Raw genomic sequence first — 20,055 nt, 5'->3', positions numbered from 1 at the left:
AGAGTCGCCCCTAGAAGTTCTCTCTTCCCAACAGGAATCCTGAATGCGTTTTTCCCTCGGCCCCCGTGACAAGCGGCAGTCACCCCCGGTGCTGGGGAGGAAGGACACTGGTGCTCCTTCTGTCCTGCCCACGCAAGGAAGCGATGAACAGCGCGTGGTGCCATCACATCCCCTCCGAACTGGGATGGGCTTCCAAGTGAGCAGTTGGCGTTTCTGCGGGGACAGGCCGCGCTCCCTGCGATCAGTCGTCGGGGTGGGGCCGCTCCCCTCCCTCACCTCCGATCTGCCGTCTGCAGCTGTTTCCGACAGGTGCTGGGGCTCTCCGCGGCAGATGGTGACCAAAATGGGCCGCTTGGCAGGGCCTACTGCATGCCGCCCTCCACCACACGCTGATGTGTGTACAGACACATGTCCGAGCGTGGCTTTGTCCTAAAGAACTGCCTGGGGGTTTGGGTGACGCCAGAGGGCTCATTCCAGAGGACACCCTTGGTCCCTGGGCCCTTCCCCTCCACCTGAGACCCTTGGTGTCTGGTCACCAGACTGGAAACAGCCCGGGACCACCCCCAGACACCACTCTCTCCCTCCTGCACTCGGCAGCCAAGTGACTCCTCACTGGTGTGTTTGCCCAGCGTCCTGCCTGCTTCCCGGGGCACCCCGCGAGGCTCCGGGCTCAGCCGGGTGAGACCCACAGAGGCCAGGCTGCAGCGCCCGCATCGCAGGGCTTCAGAGCGGAGGCTGCGCCCCGAGGTGCTCCCTCTGTCTGTATCCCAGAGCGCAGTCCTGTGGACATAGGCTGGGGACACCCCCAAAGGCACTCGGGATGTCATCCTTGTGAAACAGCAGGACACGTCTGTGCCCTGGTGCCGGGGACAAGACACACAGCTCACCCTCAGGACGGAGCCGGGGCAGTGAGCAGCGGGCGCTTCCCAGGCCCCCTCTGCACCTGAGCGGAGAGCCACCCGCTGACAACGTGTCCCACCACCCGCCCGGAGGAGCAGGGCCACCCCCAGCCCGCAGCGCTCCTGCCCGTGGCCTCCAGGAGCCCCCCGCACTGTGTTTGGGCTGCTCTTTCTAAACAGCTAAGCAGCCAAGGCAACCAGATGAGGTGACATCTGGCTGGAGACCGCTGCCAAGTCACTGCTGCTCCATCCCTGGCAGGAAGGAGGTGAGCTCTTTGTGCCAGATTCTTAAAGAGAGAGAGAATAAAACTGTGTGTTCCATGCCCCATATTTTTACTTCTTTTTATACCCTGACACCTCGGCTGTCACTTTTTCTTTCCCTGGTACTTGGGCGCCAAGGACCCAATATCCATTAACTATTTAGAGCGGATTCTTACCACCTGATGGGGATCAGGGCGCTGGAGTAAATGATGTGAATGGGGCTGGCATGGGGAGATTTAAAGGTGAATTCTGAGGGAAATGTAGGGTAAAGAATCCGCCTGCCACACAGGAGATGTGGGTTCAATCCCTGGGTCAGAAAGATCCCCTGGAGGAGGAAATGGCAACCCACTCCAGTATTCTTGCCTGGAGAATCCCATGGACAGAGAAGCCCTGCAGGCTTCAGTCAGGGGGTCACACAGAGTCGGACACAACTGAGCACACATGCGTGCACACACGTGAGCACACACGTACGCACGATGGCTTGTAAGGGACAGAGGGTGACAGAGGGCAGCCATCTGCAGTGTTTGCCGTGGGATGAAGGGCCAAGTTCCCTGCCTTTTCACGGTATGGAGGAGAAACGTTAACAATGTTCACTGTATCCCATTCTTTGTGAAGTGACAGGAACAGTCTGGTGCCTGTGGGCCAGGCTGGGACTGGAAACAAGATTCATCCATTTGTGTCAGGCAGGGCAGCTAGAGAAAGTCCAGCCGGTGGGCCAAGTACGGTACCGAACAGTCATGGTAGCTTGTCAGCTGTGTGACCTTGACCTTGGGCAAGTTCCTTAACCTCTCTGAGCCTCTGTCATCCATCTGGAAAATGAGACAGTTTGTGAATGTCCAGCAAACACCTCTACGAGGTGACATTGTCCTTTGTATTTTTAGAGATGAGGACATTGAGGTACAGACAGGATAGGGGACCTGGCCAGGTCACGTGGGTAAGTGGGGGTAGCCTGATAGGAAGTGAAGGGGACAGAAAGCAGAGAGGTGGCATGGGGTGCCTGGGAGCAGGCAAGCTGGAACTTATCTCAGGAAGGCCAGACGGCAGATCCGACAGCACAACCAGGGCGTGTCGGCCCTCTCTCCTCCACACTGGCCACTAGACGTTGCTTACTTATATTCAAGGCGCCCACTTTTCCCTCTTGGCATCAGTTAAGCTGACATCATACTCCCAAACACAAGAATGTGTCATTTCTTTTCCGCATGTGAGCCGTGTCTCCCCTGCTCTGCGCTTGTTCCTTTGATTTTTTTGCAGCATACAGGGGCTCTCTTTATCCCTTTGAAACATCTTGTTTGGACCTACTTTTGCGGCCAGCTGAGAACTCCTTGAAACACATCCAGTTCAAGGAGCCAAGGTGGGATTCATGCTGAGTCCTGCCTTGAGTCCTGCCTTGTCACATGTGACATTTTCTTTGTGTGGTTGGTGAATGCAGCGGAGCCGTGTATTTCACAATGTGAAGGTTGACATACCATCTCCAGCCTTTCACCAGTTCCCCTCAGCTCCAGATAGGGGCAGGGGATAAAGTCGAGGATCGCGGCCTGAGTCAGCAGGCCTGGGGCGGCGGGGGCAGCGCGGGAGAGGGTGTGCTGTGGTGACAGTGCAGGCAGAGGTTGGCGCCGCCGCCGCCTGGGAAGCGTTGATGACGACAGGGCGGGCTCGCGCTGCGTTCAGGACAGTGTCAGGGCTTGCTGGATGAGCGTGATTTGCAAGGGGAGAGTTGGCAATGGCAGTGAGAAGTAAAGTTTGGGGAAGAGGTGGCTGCTTCTGTCGGGAATTCAGAGAGAGCGAGCAGGAGAAGACGAACGACCTTGGGAGACAGAAAAGAAAGACTCCAGTTTGGGGTGTGGTGTGTCGAGGGTGCGTGGCGGGATGCAGTAAGCAAGAGAAGGGTCTGGCTCCCCCAAAGTACAAGTGGTCTACACAGCACAGCACCTGGAGTGTAGGATGGTTTTGTCTTTCTATCAGAATTCTTGCACGCTCGTTGCACTTCTATTTTATGCCTCTTCTGTCTCCTGTGGTGATTGCATTCTGAATCCAGATCCGATATTGATTCTGGCAGTTTTGCCAAGGATCCCCTAAATCTTTAAGCTACTCTGGTCATGCAGAGGTTCTTTGAGTGGATTAATGATTGTAAAAAAAGAGCCGATAGATAACAAAAATTCTTTCTCCGAAGCAGTGGACACACTAACAAGCTCTGTTTCGGGGGTGATGATGAGAGGAGCAGTGTGGCAGACAATCTGTGTCGTCACAGGCAGGGAGCTAGTTTAATGACAGGACTTAAAAGCCAGAGATAAATGGCCACGTCTCTGGGAGCAGAAGTATCAAAAGCGAGGTTCTCAGGATCATGAAGATCAGACATAAACTGGACCAGTCCCTAACTTACATCTTTACAGTGATATTCAAAGGGGAACATATTGTTTAAAATCCAAGTGTTTTTTCGTTGCTGTTGTTCAGTTGGTAAGTCGTGCCTGACTCTTTGCAACTCCATGAACTATACAGCACACCAGGTTTCCCTGTCCTTCACCGTCTCCTGGAGTTTGCTCAAACTCATGTTCATTGAGTCAGTGACACCATCCAACCATCTCATCCTCGGTCACCGCCTTCTTTTGCCTTCAGTCTTTCCCAGCATCAGGGTCATTTTTCAGATGAGTCGGCTCTTCCCATCAGGTGGCAAAAGTATTAGAGCTTCAGCATCAGTCTTTCCAATGAATATTGGAACTGATTTCCTTCAGGATTGGCTGGTTTGATCTCCTTGTTATCCAAGGGACTCTCAAGAGTCTTCTCCAACACCAAGTTTTTAGATGAAGTTTAATTTCTTCCATCATGTTGAAAACAGACAATATAAATATTGTACCATGGTATATTGTCAATGGACCTGAAATACGTTTTAGTTCATAAGACGGCAGCCACAGTGAGTGGTTAAGAGCAGGGACTTAGGAGTGGGACTGTCTGGGTTTGAATCCTGGTCCCTCCCTCTTCTCTGTGCTGAGTCCGAGGGGCTGTTATGAGGATGGCACATGTAACCCATGCAGGATGGTGCCTTGCCCAGAGTAAGGGCTCCAGGCATGTCAACTGCCAGCTCCTTTTCATCTCTGCCCTGCCCCTTACGTCCACATTCTTTTCCTTGCCTGCCAGAAACACAGGATTTTCTGCAGGGTCTTCATAGACTTTCATCAAGATATTTCTTCTTTGAGAAAATCAGAGGGAAAGAGATTATCCCCCGAGACCCGTGTCCAGGTTCTCCCCAGGGGGCACTGCCAGTGTCCTGCATGGTGTCCCATGGCAATGCTCAATGCTCGTGCGTGAACGGAGCCCCAGCACTCTGGTGCAGGAAGTCTGGTTCCTGGGCTGCCTCCCAAGTACCGAAAACCCGTGTGGCATGTAAAACGTGAAGTCACGCGTCAGATGTGTCTGACGAGGAAAGAGTGAGATGAGACCTCGTGATAGGCTCCGGTTCCCCACCTCCTCCGGGCATAATCCTACCGCTTTCCCCAGTGGGACATGCCACGGGCCCCAAGAAAGATTATGTTGTTGTTGTTCAGTCGCTAAGTCGTGTCTGACTCTTTGCGAGCCCATGGACGGCAGCACACTCCCCAAAAGATCGTAACACCTTCAGAGTAACTCAGCGCATATCAACAGTGCTGCTGGAAAGGAATGTGTAACCTCATCCATTCCTCAAAGGGGGATCACTTCATCCCCATTTTGCAGAAGAGATGGCCAGGCCTCAAGGTCACGTGGTTTGGTTGAGCCAAGAGTAGAATTCAGAGCCTTCTTGTCACTCTCGTTTACATAAAATGATCTACTTGAGAACCCCTGAGATATTATCAAGAAGTTTTGATACTTGGGATACAGAGTGCCGCTTTAAACACACAGCCTGCAGTCTCACCTCCGGGTAACATGGGCTCAGATGACCCTCCCTGGAAAGCATGTCAGCTGATCTGTGGTGGTGCTACCACGCTGAAGTTGTATAACCAGCTTCTGTTCCTGCCATCTTCTCTCAAGGGAGTTCCAGTTCTCCCACTGCTTCTAAGCCTTAAAGAAAATGAAAATTATGCTTTGGCAGAGAACACTCACAGCCTCTTTTGGATTCCTTCTCTTCTTTTGATGTTTCTGTTTCTTTACTCTCTCCTTCTCTCCCTTCCTTTCTTCTTTTGAAAAAAGAAAAAGAAAAGCAACCCTGACTGTACTTCACTGCTAAGAAGCTTAAACAGCCTGAACAGAGTCTTCATTAATCCAGACCCCTCCGTCTTATCTGCACTCAGGAGTCATTTGTTCCTTTGTGGCTGTGTTAGCAATTAGGAGCACTGAGGAGGCAAGGGTCCGCCCATGATGGCAGCTTAGAGGTTGAGATGCAGTTGCCGGAAACTCGGAGACAGCGTAGGCGCATCACCTCCAGCTTCTGGACTGCACACCGACAGTGTCACAGGGAACAGCCTTCTGAGGGCCATCCTCCCATTTACTTGCACTGTGTCAACTTTAAGCCTTAGAGGAAACCAACAAAATCTTCTTTTCTTTCTTTCTTTAGCATCCTCATATATTCTCTGCCATGCGAGGCTGGAAGCAAAAGCATTAAAGTAAAATATATCTTAAATGCATTTCCTCTTAGAGCTTTTATTTTACTTCATAGTCCTATTTTTAGTTTCCTTTGATAATAAAAAAAAAAAAAGCCCAATCATCTCATTCTTAGCCCTAGACAATACAGTGCGAAGTTATACATATTGCAGCCCTGGGGAGAATTTCTGCTTGCAAGCTGGCCAGCCTGTTTGCAGTTGACAGATGTAACCTACTCCAGGGCAGAGAAAGTCTCAAGGGAGGTTTTAATTTCTTAATATTGAAATGAGCACAACTTTTATTGTCTTAATCAGTGAATAAAAAAACAATAAAATTGCTAAGTCTCATTTTTTTTAAACTCAATGTAAGAGGATTTTAAGAAATTGCAATTGCTTTTTAAGTTACTGTTGAAAAGTTAATTTTCTCTGTGTTTGAGAAGATTCTTCCAGCGGTTCTGCAGATAGATAGTCATACCACAGTGATGTGAAACATTCTTCCGAGCTTTTGCATGGATGCCACTCCTCAGTAGGGAAAAGGTGTGTGCTGAGCTGTGCAGAGTGAGTGTACTTGTCTTTGAAGAGAACATGACTTGGCTTTCATCACGTTTCATGAGCTGAGGATCCAGGAGTATCCATTTAAAATTGCAGCAGAAATCTTTTAATGCGAACTGCATTCTTTCAGAATATATGCTACTTTTGGCAAGGGGCTCCATAATATTTCTGACTATGAATAGAGAAAAGATTTCCTGATGGTAATTAGTAGCTTTTATAAAGTCATAATGAATGTGTTTCAACTGTTTGTCTGAACAAATAATTTTATACAAACAAAGCTGATTTATTACATGCAGTCATTTTTACGTATTTCTTAATTTAATCCAACCTAAGACAAATTTCTTAAAAATGAAGGTTCACCAGTTGCTGAGGCCATATGTGAGTCAGTTGTGGTTCCCTGGAACCTTGTACAGTGCCATCAGAAGGACAGAATAGGCCCTAAATTAAAAAAGAAAATTGCTTGAGGAGCTGTGTGGGCATATGTGGATATATACTTATATAGAGATATAGACGCCATATGCAAATAAAATGTGAAACAGCACCTTACAGACAGAGAGCCGAGACACGCAATGGGAGCAGAGCAGAGTCTCAGGGCAGAGGTTGTGCACCTGAAATCAGGACTTAGCACTGGAATATATAAAGCATCCTCAAAACTCAACAACAGGAACAAATAAATCAGTTTAAAAAATGGGTAAAAGATTGTAACAGACACTTCACCACAGAAGATATACAGCAGGCAGATAAGGACATTAAAATATGCTTACTGTTATTGGTCATTAGGGAAATGCCGATTACATCTGCACTGGAAGACCTGACACCCACCAGTCAGGATGGCTAAATTAAAAAGTAATGGCAGTGCCAGGTGCTGACAAGATGCCAAGCAGCAGACAGTGCTGGTGGGAGTGCAGAATGGTGCGGCCAGTCCGGAAAGCCCTTTGGGACTTTCTCATCAAGTTCAGTGTACACTTGCCACATGACCCAGCAGTCCCGCCCACTCATGGGTTTTTACAATACCTAAGAGAATGCAGACTTACGGTAATACAAAACCTATGCTCGAATGTCAGGAGCAGCATTATTTATGATAGCCCCGAACTGAAAACAACCCAGATGTCCTTCAGTTGTGGAATGGATGGCCAGACCGTGGTGTGTATGCATCTGAGAAGGCCCTGCTCAGTCGCCTCTGGCTGACCTCAAAGCCCTACGAGAAAGGGAGAGAGAAAAAAGGCAGAACTTAAAACCACTGTCATGTCGAAGCTGTGTTTGCTGCAACACACACGCAGGCCCAAAGGGTAGACACCTCGTCGCTTCCCAACACGTAAGGAACCCTGGGCCCAATCATTAAGTCTAAGAAGTCAGTGGACAAACGAACAGCTGCAGCAGCAGCAAACCCAGAGCGAGGGTCGTCTGATTTTCAGTTACCACTATATTGATGTAAATGGCTAGTTTTCAGGAAAAAATTATGGGACAAAGAAACATGGAAGCAAGAGTCACTGGACAAAGACTTTAAACTCGCCGTTATAAATGTGCTCAAAGGCCTAAGGAAACCATGACTAGAGAATGAAAGCAGGACCTCCCTGTGGCTCAGTGGTAAAGAATCTGCCTGCCAAGGCAGAAGACATGAGTTCAATTCCTGACACAGGAAGAGCCCACGTACCTCGGAGCCACTAAGCCTGAGTACCACAGCTACTGAGCCTGTGCTCAGGAGAGAGCGCCGCAGTGCGACGCCTGCACAGCACTACCAGAGAACAGGCTCCTGCTCGCCGCAGCTGGAGGAAAGTCCAGACGGCGGTGGAGACCCAGCACAGCCACAACTAAATCAATATAATTTGGGGGAAAAAAGAGGAAAGGAAAATATAAGACCGGTACTCACCAAATAAAGAATGTTAACAAGGAGATAGAAATTATATTGAAAAGAGAACGAAGTAGAAATTCAGAGGTATGATACCTTAAGCAGAAAAAGAAATCACGAGAGGGGCTGAGTTGGCAGAAGAGAGAACGAACGAATGAAGCTGAGGTAATTGGAATTGTCCAGTCTGAAGAACAGAACTGAAAAACACTGGTCATGCTGCACAGCTCTGAGACTACGCTGAAAACCACGAAGATGTCAACTTCAAAATGAACAAGAGGAAGCCCAGTTTAGAAAAGGCTCAGGAACACACGACTCAAAGACAGACCAGTGGTGACAGGAGGATCATCCCCGAGTTAAATCCTCTTGCTTTGCAATTGGGGAAACAGAGGCCCACAAGCTGCCCAGTGCCTGCGGCATAATCGACACACATTTCTTTACACATTGTGTAATCCTAGTGACCAGCCAGCCCAGCTGACCCTAGACTTTTCTAGTTTTAGCACTGACAACCCCACAGTCTGAGGAGCCCCTGGTTGGTTGGTTGGTTGATTAGTGCTAAGTTGTGTCTGCCTCTTTGCGACCTCATGGACCCTGCCAGGCTCCTCTGTTCAGACAAGAATACTGGAGTGGGTTGCCATTTCCTTCTCCTGGGGATCTTCCCGACCCAGGGATGGAACCCACGTCTCCTGCGTTGACAGGTGGCTTCTTTACCACTGAGCCGTCAGGGAAGCCCAGAGACCCCTGGTCCTGGGCAAATAAGGGTGGTTGGCTGAACTGTCTGCAGTGCAAACTGGGATGAATATTCTTTCCTGTCACTCTGAATCCCTGAAGCTCATACATAAACGAGAAACGGTGGTACGCAGAAAAGTCCCTCTGCTTTGCTGAACTCAGTGTTCTAAACTTAAGCAGCTGGCATTTTGCTTTAAGTTCTTTTCTATTCAACCTTTCAGAATGAAGGATCTTTCCTTTTAATGAAATTTGCATTTCATCTACAAGGTAAAAGCCAGTGTCCTTGACTTCCCTGAAAAGTGACAAGTGGATGCTTTTGTAAACCAAACACTAAGGATGTAACAAAAACAGAGGTTGTCGTTAATTGAGTTCAGATATGAAAAAGCAGATGATAACCCTTAGAGATATATTCGGGGGAGAGAGAGAGAGAGAGATTCAGAGGAGAGACAGAAAGGAGAGGGACAGAGATCCATTTCCTGTAAAATGAAAAGCCATGAAAGGAAAACTCATATAGGGAAAGTCACTTGAATTCCTTTTTGAACCCAGCAGATTCAAAAGGAAAGAGAAACCAGCAGTCATTGAATGTGTGATTGATGTCAGTGACCTCACAGGTGAAAGAGGAGACTGAAAAAGCAGGCTTAAAACTCAATATTCAAAAAACTAAGAACATGGCATCTGGTCCCATCACTTCATGGCAAACGGGGAGAAACGATGGAAACAGTGACAGACTTTATTTTTGGGGGGCTCCAAAATCACTGCAGACGGTGACTGCAGCCATGAAATTAAGAGACACTTGCTGCTTGGAAGAAAAACTATGACCAACCGAGACAGCATGTTAAAAAGCAGAGACATCACTTTGCTGACAAAGGTTTATATAATCAAAGCTATGGTTTTTCCAGTGGTCACGTACTGGTGTGAGAGTTGGACCATAAAGAAGGCTGAGCGCCAAAGAATTGATGCTTTCGAGCTGTGGTGTTGGAGAAGACTCTTGAGAGTTCCCTTGGACTGCAAGGAGATCCAACCACTCAATCCTAAAGGAAATCAACCCTGAATATTCACTGAAAGGACTGATGTTGAAGCTGAAGCTCCAATCCTTTGGCCACCTGATGCGAAGAGCCTATTCATCAGAAAAGACGCTGATGCTGGGAAAGATTGAAGGCAAGAGAAGAGGGTGACAGAGGATAATATGGTGAGATGGCATCACCGACTCAATGGACATGAGTTTGAGCAGACTCTGGGAGTTGGTGATGGACAGGGAAGCCTGATGTGCTGCAGTCCTTGGGGTTGCAAAGAGTCAGACACAGCTGAGCGACTGAACAGCAAGCTCATGGGTGGAGGAGGCACTGCTGAAACCAGAGCCAGTGGGCCGGGGCAGATTTCAGCTGCACAGCTCTGGGCTCCTCCCTGGGTTTGCAGCCTGAGTGCTCAACTCAGCCTTCCCTTTCCACGCCAGGACTGTTCCCAGTCCAACCTGCTATGTGGCTCCTCCTTTCAATGCACAAAGTAAAGAAGAAGGAAGGAGCCAGGAAATGGTGCTTGGAATTTGTAAGGTGCCGGGAGGTGAAGGATGACAGTGGAGTTGTGGAAAAATAAATAGCCACCTCCTTCCCCACCTTGGCTCAGTTTGCCTTGAAGCCATGGCTGCAGCCAGCCAGGTGAACCTCAGAGGCATCTGGCAGCTTTGCCTGGGTTCAAGTGAATCCCTTCATCCTGCAGCGTACCTGCATGTCTGTGATCACAGGGCAGTGGATGGACAGAGAGAAAGTGGCTGAGTTACCTTAAATGGGAGCAAACGGAAAAATGTAGACCATAAACTCGATGGCTCTGAAGGTCTCTTTCTCTGTCTGCTTTTTTAAAAGACAGTTTTAGAAAATATTTATTTATTTAATTGTCCGTGTGGGGTCTTAGTTGCAGCATGTGGGATCTTTAATTGTAGCATCCAAGATCTAGTTCCCTGACCAGGGATTGAACCTGGGCCCCAGCATTGGAAGAGCAGAGCCTTAGCCACTGGGCTACCAGGGATATCCCTCCCTCCCCACCCCCCCAGTCTGCTTTTGTCTCTTCCTGACCCACTCCAGTGTTCTTGCCTGGAGAATCCCAGGGACGGGGGAGCCTGGTGGGCTGCCGTCAGTGGGGTCACAAAGAGTCGGACACGACTGAAGTGACTTAGCAGCAGCAGCAGCAGCTGTTCAGCTGAGTCCCGTTCAGATTCCTCCCACCCCAGCCAGGCCCTCCAGCACCCTTCAGGTAAGCTTCATGACCCCTCCCTCCATGCACGTGGAGCAGACACATCACTGTGCTCTCAACCGTGGTCGAAAGAGTCCCATGTCAGCCTCCACTCCTTCAGGAGCCCTTTCGCAGTGGGTTGGTTCTGCCCCCCTCCACGGCCGCAGTAGACTCTGCACCTCTAGTACGCTAGCATGTTCTTCCCTCTGTCTTCGCGCCCCCTCTAGCAGAACCCTGGCGTCTTGGTGGCGGCGGGTGGTCCTCCGCACTCCCGAGCCTGTGGGCGGGGCTCCCGCCTTTTCACCGTGAGGGGCGTTCACCACTGCTCCGCACCCCGCCATCCCATCCTCGCCCCTGTCTAAACCATAATCTCCTTGAACTCAGGGAACTTTTCCTCCTCAGTCCTGCCCCGCCAGCATCTACTGCGTACATAGAGGGCTCTTAAGAGTGTAATTGCTCTCATGCCTGTCCTGATCCCCGTTCTGGAGATCGTCTTGTTCACCTCTCTGTTCCCAGTGTCTGGCAGAGTCCACCACACCACGATCGCTGAAATTAGTTTATTAAGTGAAATTGGAGAGTTTCAAAAACTTTATTTGCGGGAAAGTCACACGATGGGCTTGCGTGTCTGTCTTCCTGGATCTTTCAGCCTCACACCGCAAACCTGGGAAGACCAGGGTCCATGATAGAGGAAATGAGATGTTCTGTGGGGGCTCTGCTCCAGGCGGCCACTGTCCTCACACCAGGGCCAGCTGCAGCAGTGCTGGCTGCTGTGGCCGAGCGGAAGTGAAGCTGTGAGTCGCTCATTCGTGTCCGACTCTTCGGGACCACATGGGCTGTAGCCCGCCAGGCTCCGCCATCCATGGGATTCTCCAGGCAAGAGTACTGGAGTGGGGCGCCATGCCCTCTAGCTCACGCCGGTGCTGGAGGGCTTGTGTCCACAGATGACAAGGGTCCCGTCCACTCGCACCCTGGTGACCAGAGAAAGTCACATGGGCAGCCTGGCATCAGGAGTGACACTGGTGACCATGAACACAGTCCGCCCAGCTTGTCCTCTAGAGTAGACGTTTTCAAGTCTATGCACATGGATCACCTGGAGAGGATTTTAAGACACAGATCCTGATTCAGTAGGTCTGGGGAGGTGGCCGGATTTTGCACTTCTCACCATTGTCGACTCTCTGAGGTCGAAGGGGAAAGCTTTGAATCCTTCCTGGCTAAACTGAACTCCTTCCCTACACCCACCTCCGCAGAGACTGAACTCAGCTCATAGCGCTCTTGGTTTGTGTCGCAAACCAAGTAAAACCTCCTTGCCAGTCAGAAGACACTCGTGGTTCACCTCGAGGGTGAGGGGGGCAGAGAGGACTAGGTAATGAAATCACAAACACCGCGACCCAGCTGCAAAGTCTAGAGAAGGAGAGAGCACGGGTATGGGGCAGCTGTTCTAAGAAGCCAGAGTCCTTCCATCCAGAGGCCACCATTTGCGTAAGCGGGTTTGGCACGTGGACCGAATTAGATCTGATTGTGTCACCTCTTGGTCTCCTGTGACTCCCTTCGTTTCCTGGAGCCCGGAAGGGTCAGGGCAGCTCTGACCGGGTCTCATGAAGGCTTCAGCCCTGTGGAGCCTCCTCCTTGTCCGCGGTGCGTCGTTGCTGTCCGAGGATCTTCCACTTGCCCTTGCCAGTGCTGACGGTCACTGACGGATGGGGGTGTCCGTGGTTCCGGGACCCAGAGCCCCTGTCACTCCAGGGTCCTCTGATGTTGGAGGCGGTCAGCCTGCCCCGTCCTCCTTGTGGATGAAGCTGAGCCGCTATGGGCAACGGCTCACCTGCTCCCCACGTGTACCTGCACTTGTGCGGTGCTGAACCGCAAACAGGCGTGCCTCTGCTCAGTTCAGAAGAGATGGTGTTTTTCTTCATAGTAGTTTTATTTAAAAGCCGTGCCAGTCACTTTATATCCTTTCCCCCAAAGTTTTGGTGGATGGCGATCTGGCCAGCCCGAAGCTGCCGGTGGAATAAAACTGCTGACTTGGGCATTGGCATTGACTGAGCTTATTAAACGTGCATGGTGTGTGTGCGCGCATGTGTGAGCAGGATGAAAACACAGCATAGGATTCGATGGAATGAGATCTGGAAGAAACCGAAGGGTTCTCCGGTCAGAAAAGAAAGTAGGAACTGAGGAGGGGCTGTGCCTGTACATGCTCCCTGCCGCCACTAGAGGGCGGAGTTCAGGCCGGCCTCTGCGTCTCTCGGGTCCCCGCCCAGAGCCTTTCTCTCTATCTAAGGCAGAGCTGACTGGCCTTAGGCAGCAGTCTCTGGTTGATTTGTTAAAAGTCAGCCCCTAATTTCCTGTGAGCTCAGTATCAAAAACTGATTTCACTTCTAATTTCTTCCCATGAAAATATCTTTTGAAAATGATCATAACATGAAACACGCTTACATGTTCCAAATAACTACATCAAAACCGAACACGTGGCTGGCTGAATTCCTCTGGTGGGTGGAGGCGGTGGGGTTTGCTTGGATCAGGCTTCGCGAGGCCTTAAAACACATGCGTCTGATGAGGTTTGGACTGCAGGTACCTGCTTCCCTTCCTGGGGACTTTCTCACTGACAACAGAGCCATTTCTCACTGGGTCTTTAAACTGTGATTGAAATTAAGATACACCTAAAAATGGTTAATATGGAGAACTTGAAGTTATGTGGATTTTACCACAATTAAAATAAAATAAGTGAGATGACCGAGAAATATGTTGCATGTTTTTGAGTCGCAGGAATGTGAGCAGGGTGGGGGGATGTGATCCAAGTATGGGCGCCTAGGTCTCTTGGAGATTTTAAAATAATTCCTAAGGGGTTGGGGTAGCACTTTCATCTGGCTGAGGGGTTCTTGCAGCAGTGCTGGAAATAGTCAGGGGACAGGTTCTCATCTGAATCAACCCTGAATACTCTTTGGAAGGAGTATTCCAAAATACTGAAGCTGCAATACTTTGGCTGAAGCTGAAGCTATAATACTTTGGCCACCTGATTCAAACAGCTGGCTCACTGGAAAATACCCTGATGGTGGGAAAGATTGAGAGGAGGAGGAGAAGGGGGAGACAGAAAATGAGATGGTTGGCTGGCATCACTGATTCAATGCATATGAACTTGGGCAAACTCCGAGAGATGGTGAGGGACAGGGAAGCCTGGTGTGCTGCAGTCCCTGGAATCGCAAAGAGTCAGACACAACTTCCCGACTGAACAACAATAGGTTCTCATCAGAGCTCAGCTGTGAGTGGCTGTGGACAAGCCTTCCCTCTCCCTGGGCTTTAATGTCCTCCCCTGAGAAATAATAGAAGTAATTGTTTCCTCTTTGTGGGCTAGAGTGTGTGGAGAAGCCCTTTGGAGACGCTGAGTACAGGCACTCAGGACTGAGGCCGCTTCTCTGCCTCTGTATCTGTCCTGGTCAGGCCCGGCCTGTGGATCCTCCAGGCAGGCATTCAGGGTGGCGTCAGTCTGTCTTTCCCTCACAATAGGCCGAGTAGCCCCAGACGCTGGGCGAGTCAGAGCTGATGCTGAGCTTGTTAGTAGGTTGCAGAAGCAGAGTGGTCTTGTGTTCGCTCATTTTGTTAAAAGAAAGGCTTCCTGCCGGCAGCCCTGGAAAGATAGGTCGGGCCCGGGACACTCCCACAGGCAGAACATCTGTAAGGGAAAGCCCAGCCACCTCCTCTGCAGGCTGGGGCCGGAGCCGCCCGCTGTGGGCAGGGAGCTCTGCCCCAGCTCTCTGAGCACCCCCTGCAACCTCTTTTTCCTGCCCCCCAGAGACCGGCGGCGCAGCCACAGAAGTAGGGCGTGCGTGGGAGGGAGTGGAGGTGGAGGCCTGCCTACCGAGGGCGAGATGGTGGGCCCCTTTCCCCCAGGCGGGGCGTTGATGGGAAAGTGGGCCAGGCCTGCCACGAAGTCAGCACGTGCCAGGGTGCCGGGTGCCCTCTGCGCCTGACCTTGGACGCTCATCAGAGCACACTGACTATGCTCTAGGGTGCGTGCGTGTGTGTCCGTGTGTGTGTCCGTGTGCGTTTGTGTATCTGTGTGTGTGTCTGTGTGTGTGTCTGTGTCCGTGTGTGTGTGTGTACCCCTCAGATGAGGCAGACCCTGGGAGGGGCTGGGGGCAGTGACTTGCTCTTGTTAAGGATGCAGCTGAGGAAGCAGAGGGCCAGGGCTCTGGGAAGGAGGGAAAACGGGGACGAGGCAGGGTTTCTCGTTTTCCTACTTCCTCTGTCTTTCCAGCCCATGTCTTTTGTGCAATTTTGTCCTCACTCCCCAGTTTCAGATGCAGGTTGAAGATCGCCCTGTGCTAAGTGAGGCTTCAGCCCAGGGGCCGCTGGCCCAGTGCACGGGGCTGACCTGCACCCCAGAGCAGCCGTGGCCAGGATGTCCTAGTCTAGCAGGAAGTGCAGGAGGGCCGCGTGCGGTTCTGTCTCCGGTGCGTTTTCCTCGCCATTTATTCTCCGGTTCTCCTCTCAAGTGAGAGTGGTGTCTGCCATCTTGTGGCGGAGCTTGGTACTGCCGGCCCCCGCCCCACACCCGCTCCCCGCGGCTCCTGAAGGCCTCTGCGGTCTGGGCGGCGGTGGGTCAGGGTCGCTCAGAGAGCGGGCGGCTGTGAGCTCCAGGGCCTGATGAAGGTTGGCCTTGTTTGCACCAGGAGGGTGGCCGTCTGTGAGGGAGAGGGGTCCACGCCGGGTAGGTGGGAGTGAAGAGGTGACCCGCAGAGAGGATGAGCCAGGGAGGGGAGTGAGCGGGGACAGCCCGGGTCTGAGATCTCAGAGCAAGCCGACTCTCATCCGGAGCGGCCCATCCAGGTCAGAATTTAAGGTCATCTCGGCACATGGGGACTCGTGTTGGAGCTTAGGACCTCCTGAGTGGGGACCAGGGTCCCCGCATCTAAATCCGGCCATTGTGGCTGAGCTTCAGACTGGCGAGGGCGTGAACTCTGCTCCTGAGTCTGGCACCCTCAGAGTCCAACCTTTGATTGGTACTTGGCTCCGGCTACAAGAGACAGGACATGAGCATCAACATTTGAAGTCAGTCCGAGAAGCTCTCTGGCTCTCTGGACTTGGGCCAGGCTTGTCAGGCCCCAGCCCCGCACCTTTCTCTTTCACCAGCTCTCCAGTGGCGTCCGAGCACAGCACGCACCCCATCCCCGAGTGTTCCCTGGCCACAGCCACCTCATGCTGCAAAGCCAGCCGCCCGTTGGTGGTCCTTCTTCACACAAACCTTAGTGACCGTGGAAGTGAACGCCTGGCGCCACACACGGTGGGCGGGGCACCACTGTGCTTTGCGCTCACGACGAGGCTGCTCTTGCCTGGAAGTCTGACCAGGCTGGTTAACCAGTACCCTGGTCTTGATGCGCAGGGAGGTTTTGGTTCCGGCAAACTGTTCTGGCACCAAAGGCCATGCTCACTGGCTGGGGTTCGCCACAGAAACAGAACATGTTTGAGATATTTTAAGGGGGGTGTTTTTACGAAGAGAATTTGGTGCCTCCAGAATGATCTGAAAGGCTGTTGGATTGAAGGTCAGGGAACAGAACCTCTGGATCTGGGGATGCCAAAAAGTGACAGAAATTGCGAGAATCACTGCGATGAGTGTAATTGTCCTCAGCACAAGAGCCCACGGTTCTTAGGAGGAGCTGACGGAGCCCCAGGTCCGCTCTTGCAGCCATGGCTTCCCTGGTGGCTCAGGTGGTAAAGAATCTGCATGCTACTGCAGGAGGCCTGAGTGCAGTTCCTGGGTCAGGAAGATCCCTGGAGAAGGGAATGGCAACCCACTCCAGTATTCTTGCCTGGAGGATCCCATGGACAGAGGTGCCTGGTGGGCTACAGTCCATAGGGTCACAAAGAGTTGGACACAACTGAGTGACTAACACTTTCACCTTCAATTTGCAGCCTGTGCAATAGCAGCACAAGCTGAGGACATCAGGGGCCAAAGCGCAGTACTGGACACACACTTAAATACCGACAATAGTAATAGTTACTTCCTTCAGATGGCTGTTGTGAAGCTGAAATTAACACAGTGTGGCACGTGGTAAACCCTCGATAATTGCTCATTTACAAAAGATTGCCCCAAAGTCAGAATGGCTCCCCATTTTCCTTTCTAACCCTTAGAAGGAAACTGCCTGCCTCTGAGCTGCGGGGTCCAAACCGCAAGCCTTGGTGAGGCCCCTTCCATTACCTCCTGCACCTGCCCGGCATCAGATCCTCTGTTGGCCTCATTCTGGCTCACAGGACTGGCAAGAGATCCAGCAGAAAGGTGAAGGCTCTCAGGGAAGAATGCCTCAGTGACTCATGCATGCTTGCTAAGTCGCTTCAGTTGTGTCCAACTCTGGGCGACCCTATGGACTGTAACCCGCCAGGCTCCTCTGTCCATGGGATTCTCCAGGCAAGAATACTGGAGTGGGTTGCCATGCCCTCCTCCAGGGGATCTTCCCAACCCAGGGGCCGAACCTGCATCTCCTGCATGGCAGACGGATTTTTTACCGTCTGAGCCACCAGGGAAGCCCTTCAGTGACTCATGCCAAAAATTAAATTGGATTTCCCGTGCTGGGCCAATTCGACAACTTCATCTTAAATGGACCAACAACAGTCAGATCCTGATCTCTTACCTCCTAAAGACACAAGCTGGAATTCTGCCTCGCACCCCGTCCAAAATGGAATGTGTGAACCCAGGTCTCATCTCTGTGGCCTTGAACTCAGAGACCCCAAGCAGCCTGTACCAAGAAAGAACTAGGGCACTGCTGAAATCCAGAAGGAAGAGGAAACAGGCAGAGATCCACGGGGAACAATGTCTATTTCTTAATCCGTCTCCTGCCCCAAATAGCTGGGCTCTCCTCCCCCACTGGTGTTTACTGTGTTCCTCTCCCTGGCAGCAGGTGCCACCAGGCCTTAAACTGGGTCACAGAGGGCAGTGAGGAGCCCACCAGGCCCTCAGGCCGCATCCTCCCCTGACTTCACTCCCCAGGCTCCAGACTGGAGGGCCAGAGCCCAGACTCCAGGTGGCCCCTGCCTTCCAGGGCGTCCCGGCGGGGGTCCCTGCTGCCCAGAGCCACAACCAGCGAGGGGGGCATGCTCTGTCCATCCCGTGCACTGGCAGAGGGGCCACACTGCCACCCCCTCCCACTGCAGCCGCAGTGAGTCCCCTCAGGGACCCCTCCTCCCCAGGACAGCCAGAGGGCCCACACGAGGGCTCCCAACACCCTGGGGGGCAGAGCTAGCATAGAGGGTAGAGTGTAAATTTCAGAATCAGAAAACAAATTAAACCCCAGATCCCTGAGGCACAGGGAGGGAGATGCTTGCTCAGGATAACCCAGCGGGGAAGCGGCTGAGCGCAGACCCCAAGCACCACTGCTCACCCTTGCCCCTGCGGCCACGTGTCTGCCCTTCCCGCCCCGACCCCGCCCCTCCCGCCCCGACCCCGCCCCTCCCGCCCCGACCCCGCCCCTCCTCCTTCCCAGGATCCCCGGCAGGCATCTGGTCCTGATGGCGCCTTTCTCCCCACAGGTTCTGTTGGAGCATGGTTTCGGCCAGATCACCACGGACATCCGGGAGGGACAGACCTTTTACTACGCGGAGGATTACCACCAGCAGTACCTGAGCAAGAACCCCGACGGGTACTGCGGTCTCGGGGGCACCGGAGTGTCCTGTCCCCTGGGTATTAAAAAGTAATTTCTCCCCACGTGGTCAGCCCTCGAGGTCACAACAAAAATGCTTCCAACAAATCGGGGAGTTCTTTTGTGCTTCACGCCAGGGGCTTTTTTTGAAGTGCACTAAGGCATTCATAAAAATCTGGTTTATTAAGGGGTAATTTACATGAAGTCCCGTGGCAAGTTGATAACATGTAATTTATCTTCTAATAAGTTATGGTGGGAGGAGCCCACGGTGAAAATTTTTGGATCATTTGATGTCTGAATGAGGATAATGAATAATCAGTGTTCACCTTTTTTGTGCTTGGGTGCCTGCCCTGGACGTCAGGGAACCGAGCTGGGAGAATATGTGTTGAGGGGGAGAGGTCAGGGCTTCTTCACCACAGCCAGCCCCCCTCAAAAGCCCTCCTGCCCTTCAGTGCCTTAAAGTTTGCAAACGTTTGTAGCCTCAATGAATCGTTCACTGAAATACTTTGCTCAACTGATCATACACATGTATAAGGGGCTTTCTCTCTCTCTTTCACCCTCCTCATGGCAGGGAAAAGCCGTGAGTTAGCTTGATAAATTTTAACGCTTTGCTCATAGCTATGCTTGCTCTAATAAAGGTCTACAGTCTGCTAATACAAACTGATGTCTCATCTGTCATTTGCTTGTTTAGGTAGGATACTTCTCAGTATTATGAGATAAATTTTAGAGCACTCAAAGGCTAAGAATCATTTTCCCCCACATGGGAAACCTGACTGCAGTCTTTAGACTCTAAACATGTGCAGCTCTAGCTCCTTGCAACTTTAGTAATAATGGCTGTTTCCCTCCGCCTATTAGAGTCATCACACCAGGGGCTGTTCCAGGTAGAGAGCAGATACATGGAATCCCTGCCCGTAAGAGTCTTTATTGAGGACAAGGGGTGGAGGACATATGCAATAAACAGGTAAACCCGTGAATAAGAAAGATGATTTCTGGTCCTCACAAATGATAGGGAGATGGCAAATCAGATAAGCTAGTAAGTTGGGCCTGGGGGCTGTGGAGCTGTGTTTAGAGCTGTTTTAGCTAGGCGGGTCAGGGGAGGTGGTGCCATGTACATTGAGGACTGAATACTCTGAATGATACCAACGAGAAATGAACACACAGGTTGGGGGGGAGAACGGCATTCTGGGGTTAGGAGGTGGATGAAGAAATGTAACACGGTTCCCCTTGGATGGAACCTGTTTCTCTTGGAATTTGGCTGTACCCTAAATGCATCAAGAATGCCTGTGTAGAGTGGGTATCCCTAATCATTGTCAGCATCCCCACTGTGGTTGCTTGAAGGAAAAGCTTTCCAGACGGACCAGGAAGTA

At 51.5% G+C, this 20,055-nt stretch overlaps 1 protein-coding gene across 5 annotated transcripts in view; it reads left to right on the top strand.

Annotated features, from left to right (window-relative positions):
• Positions 1–19,348, top strand: part of MSRA (methionine sulfoxide reductase A) — a 376,536-nt gene extending 357,188 nt beyond the window's left edge. For all 5 annotated transcript variants that reach the window (XM_055428054.2, XM_088837820.1, XM_055428052.2 and 2 more), the window contains one exon: positions 18,579–19,348. In XM_055428054.2, the coding sequence (XP_055284029.1) occupies positions 18,579–18,743 (165 nt within the window). In that variant the 3' untranslated portion in view covers positions 18,744–19,348. The remainder of the gene's footprint in view (positions 1–18,578) is intronic.
• Positions 19,349–20,055: the final 707 nt, after the last annotated feature.

Source organism: Moschus berezovskii, chromosome 7 (assembly GCF_049115385.1).
Source record: "Moschus berezovskii isolate FMDL1 chromosome 7, NW_MosBer_1.0, whole genome shotgun sequence".
NCBI classification, from domain to species: Eukaryota; Metazoa; Chordata; class Mammalia; order Artiodactyla; family Moschidae; genus Moschus; species Moschus berezovskii.
This window is presented reverse-complemented; position numbering and strand designations above follow the sequence as displayed.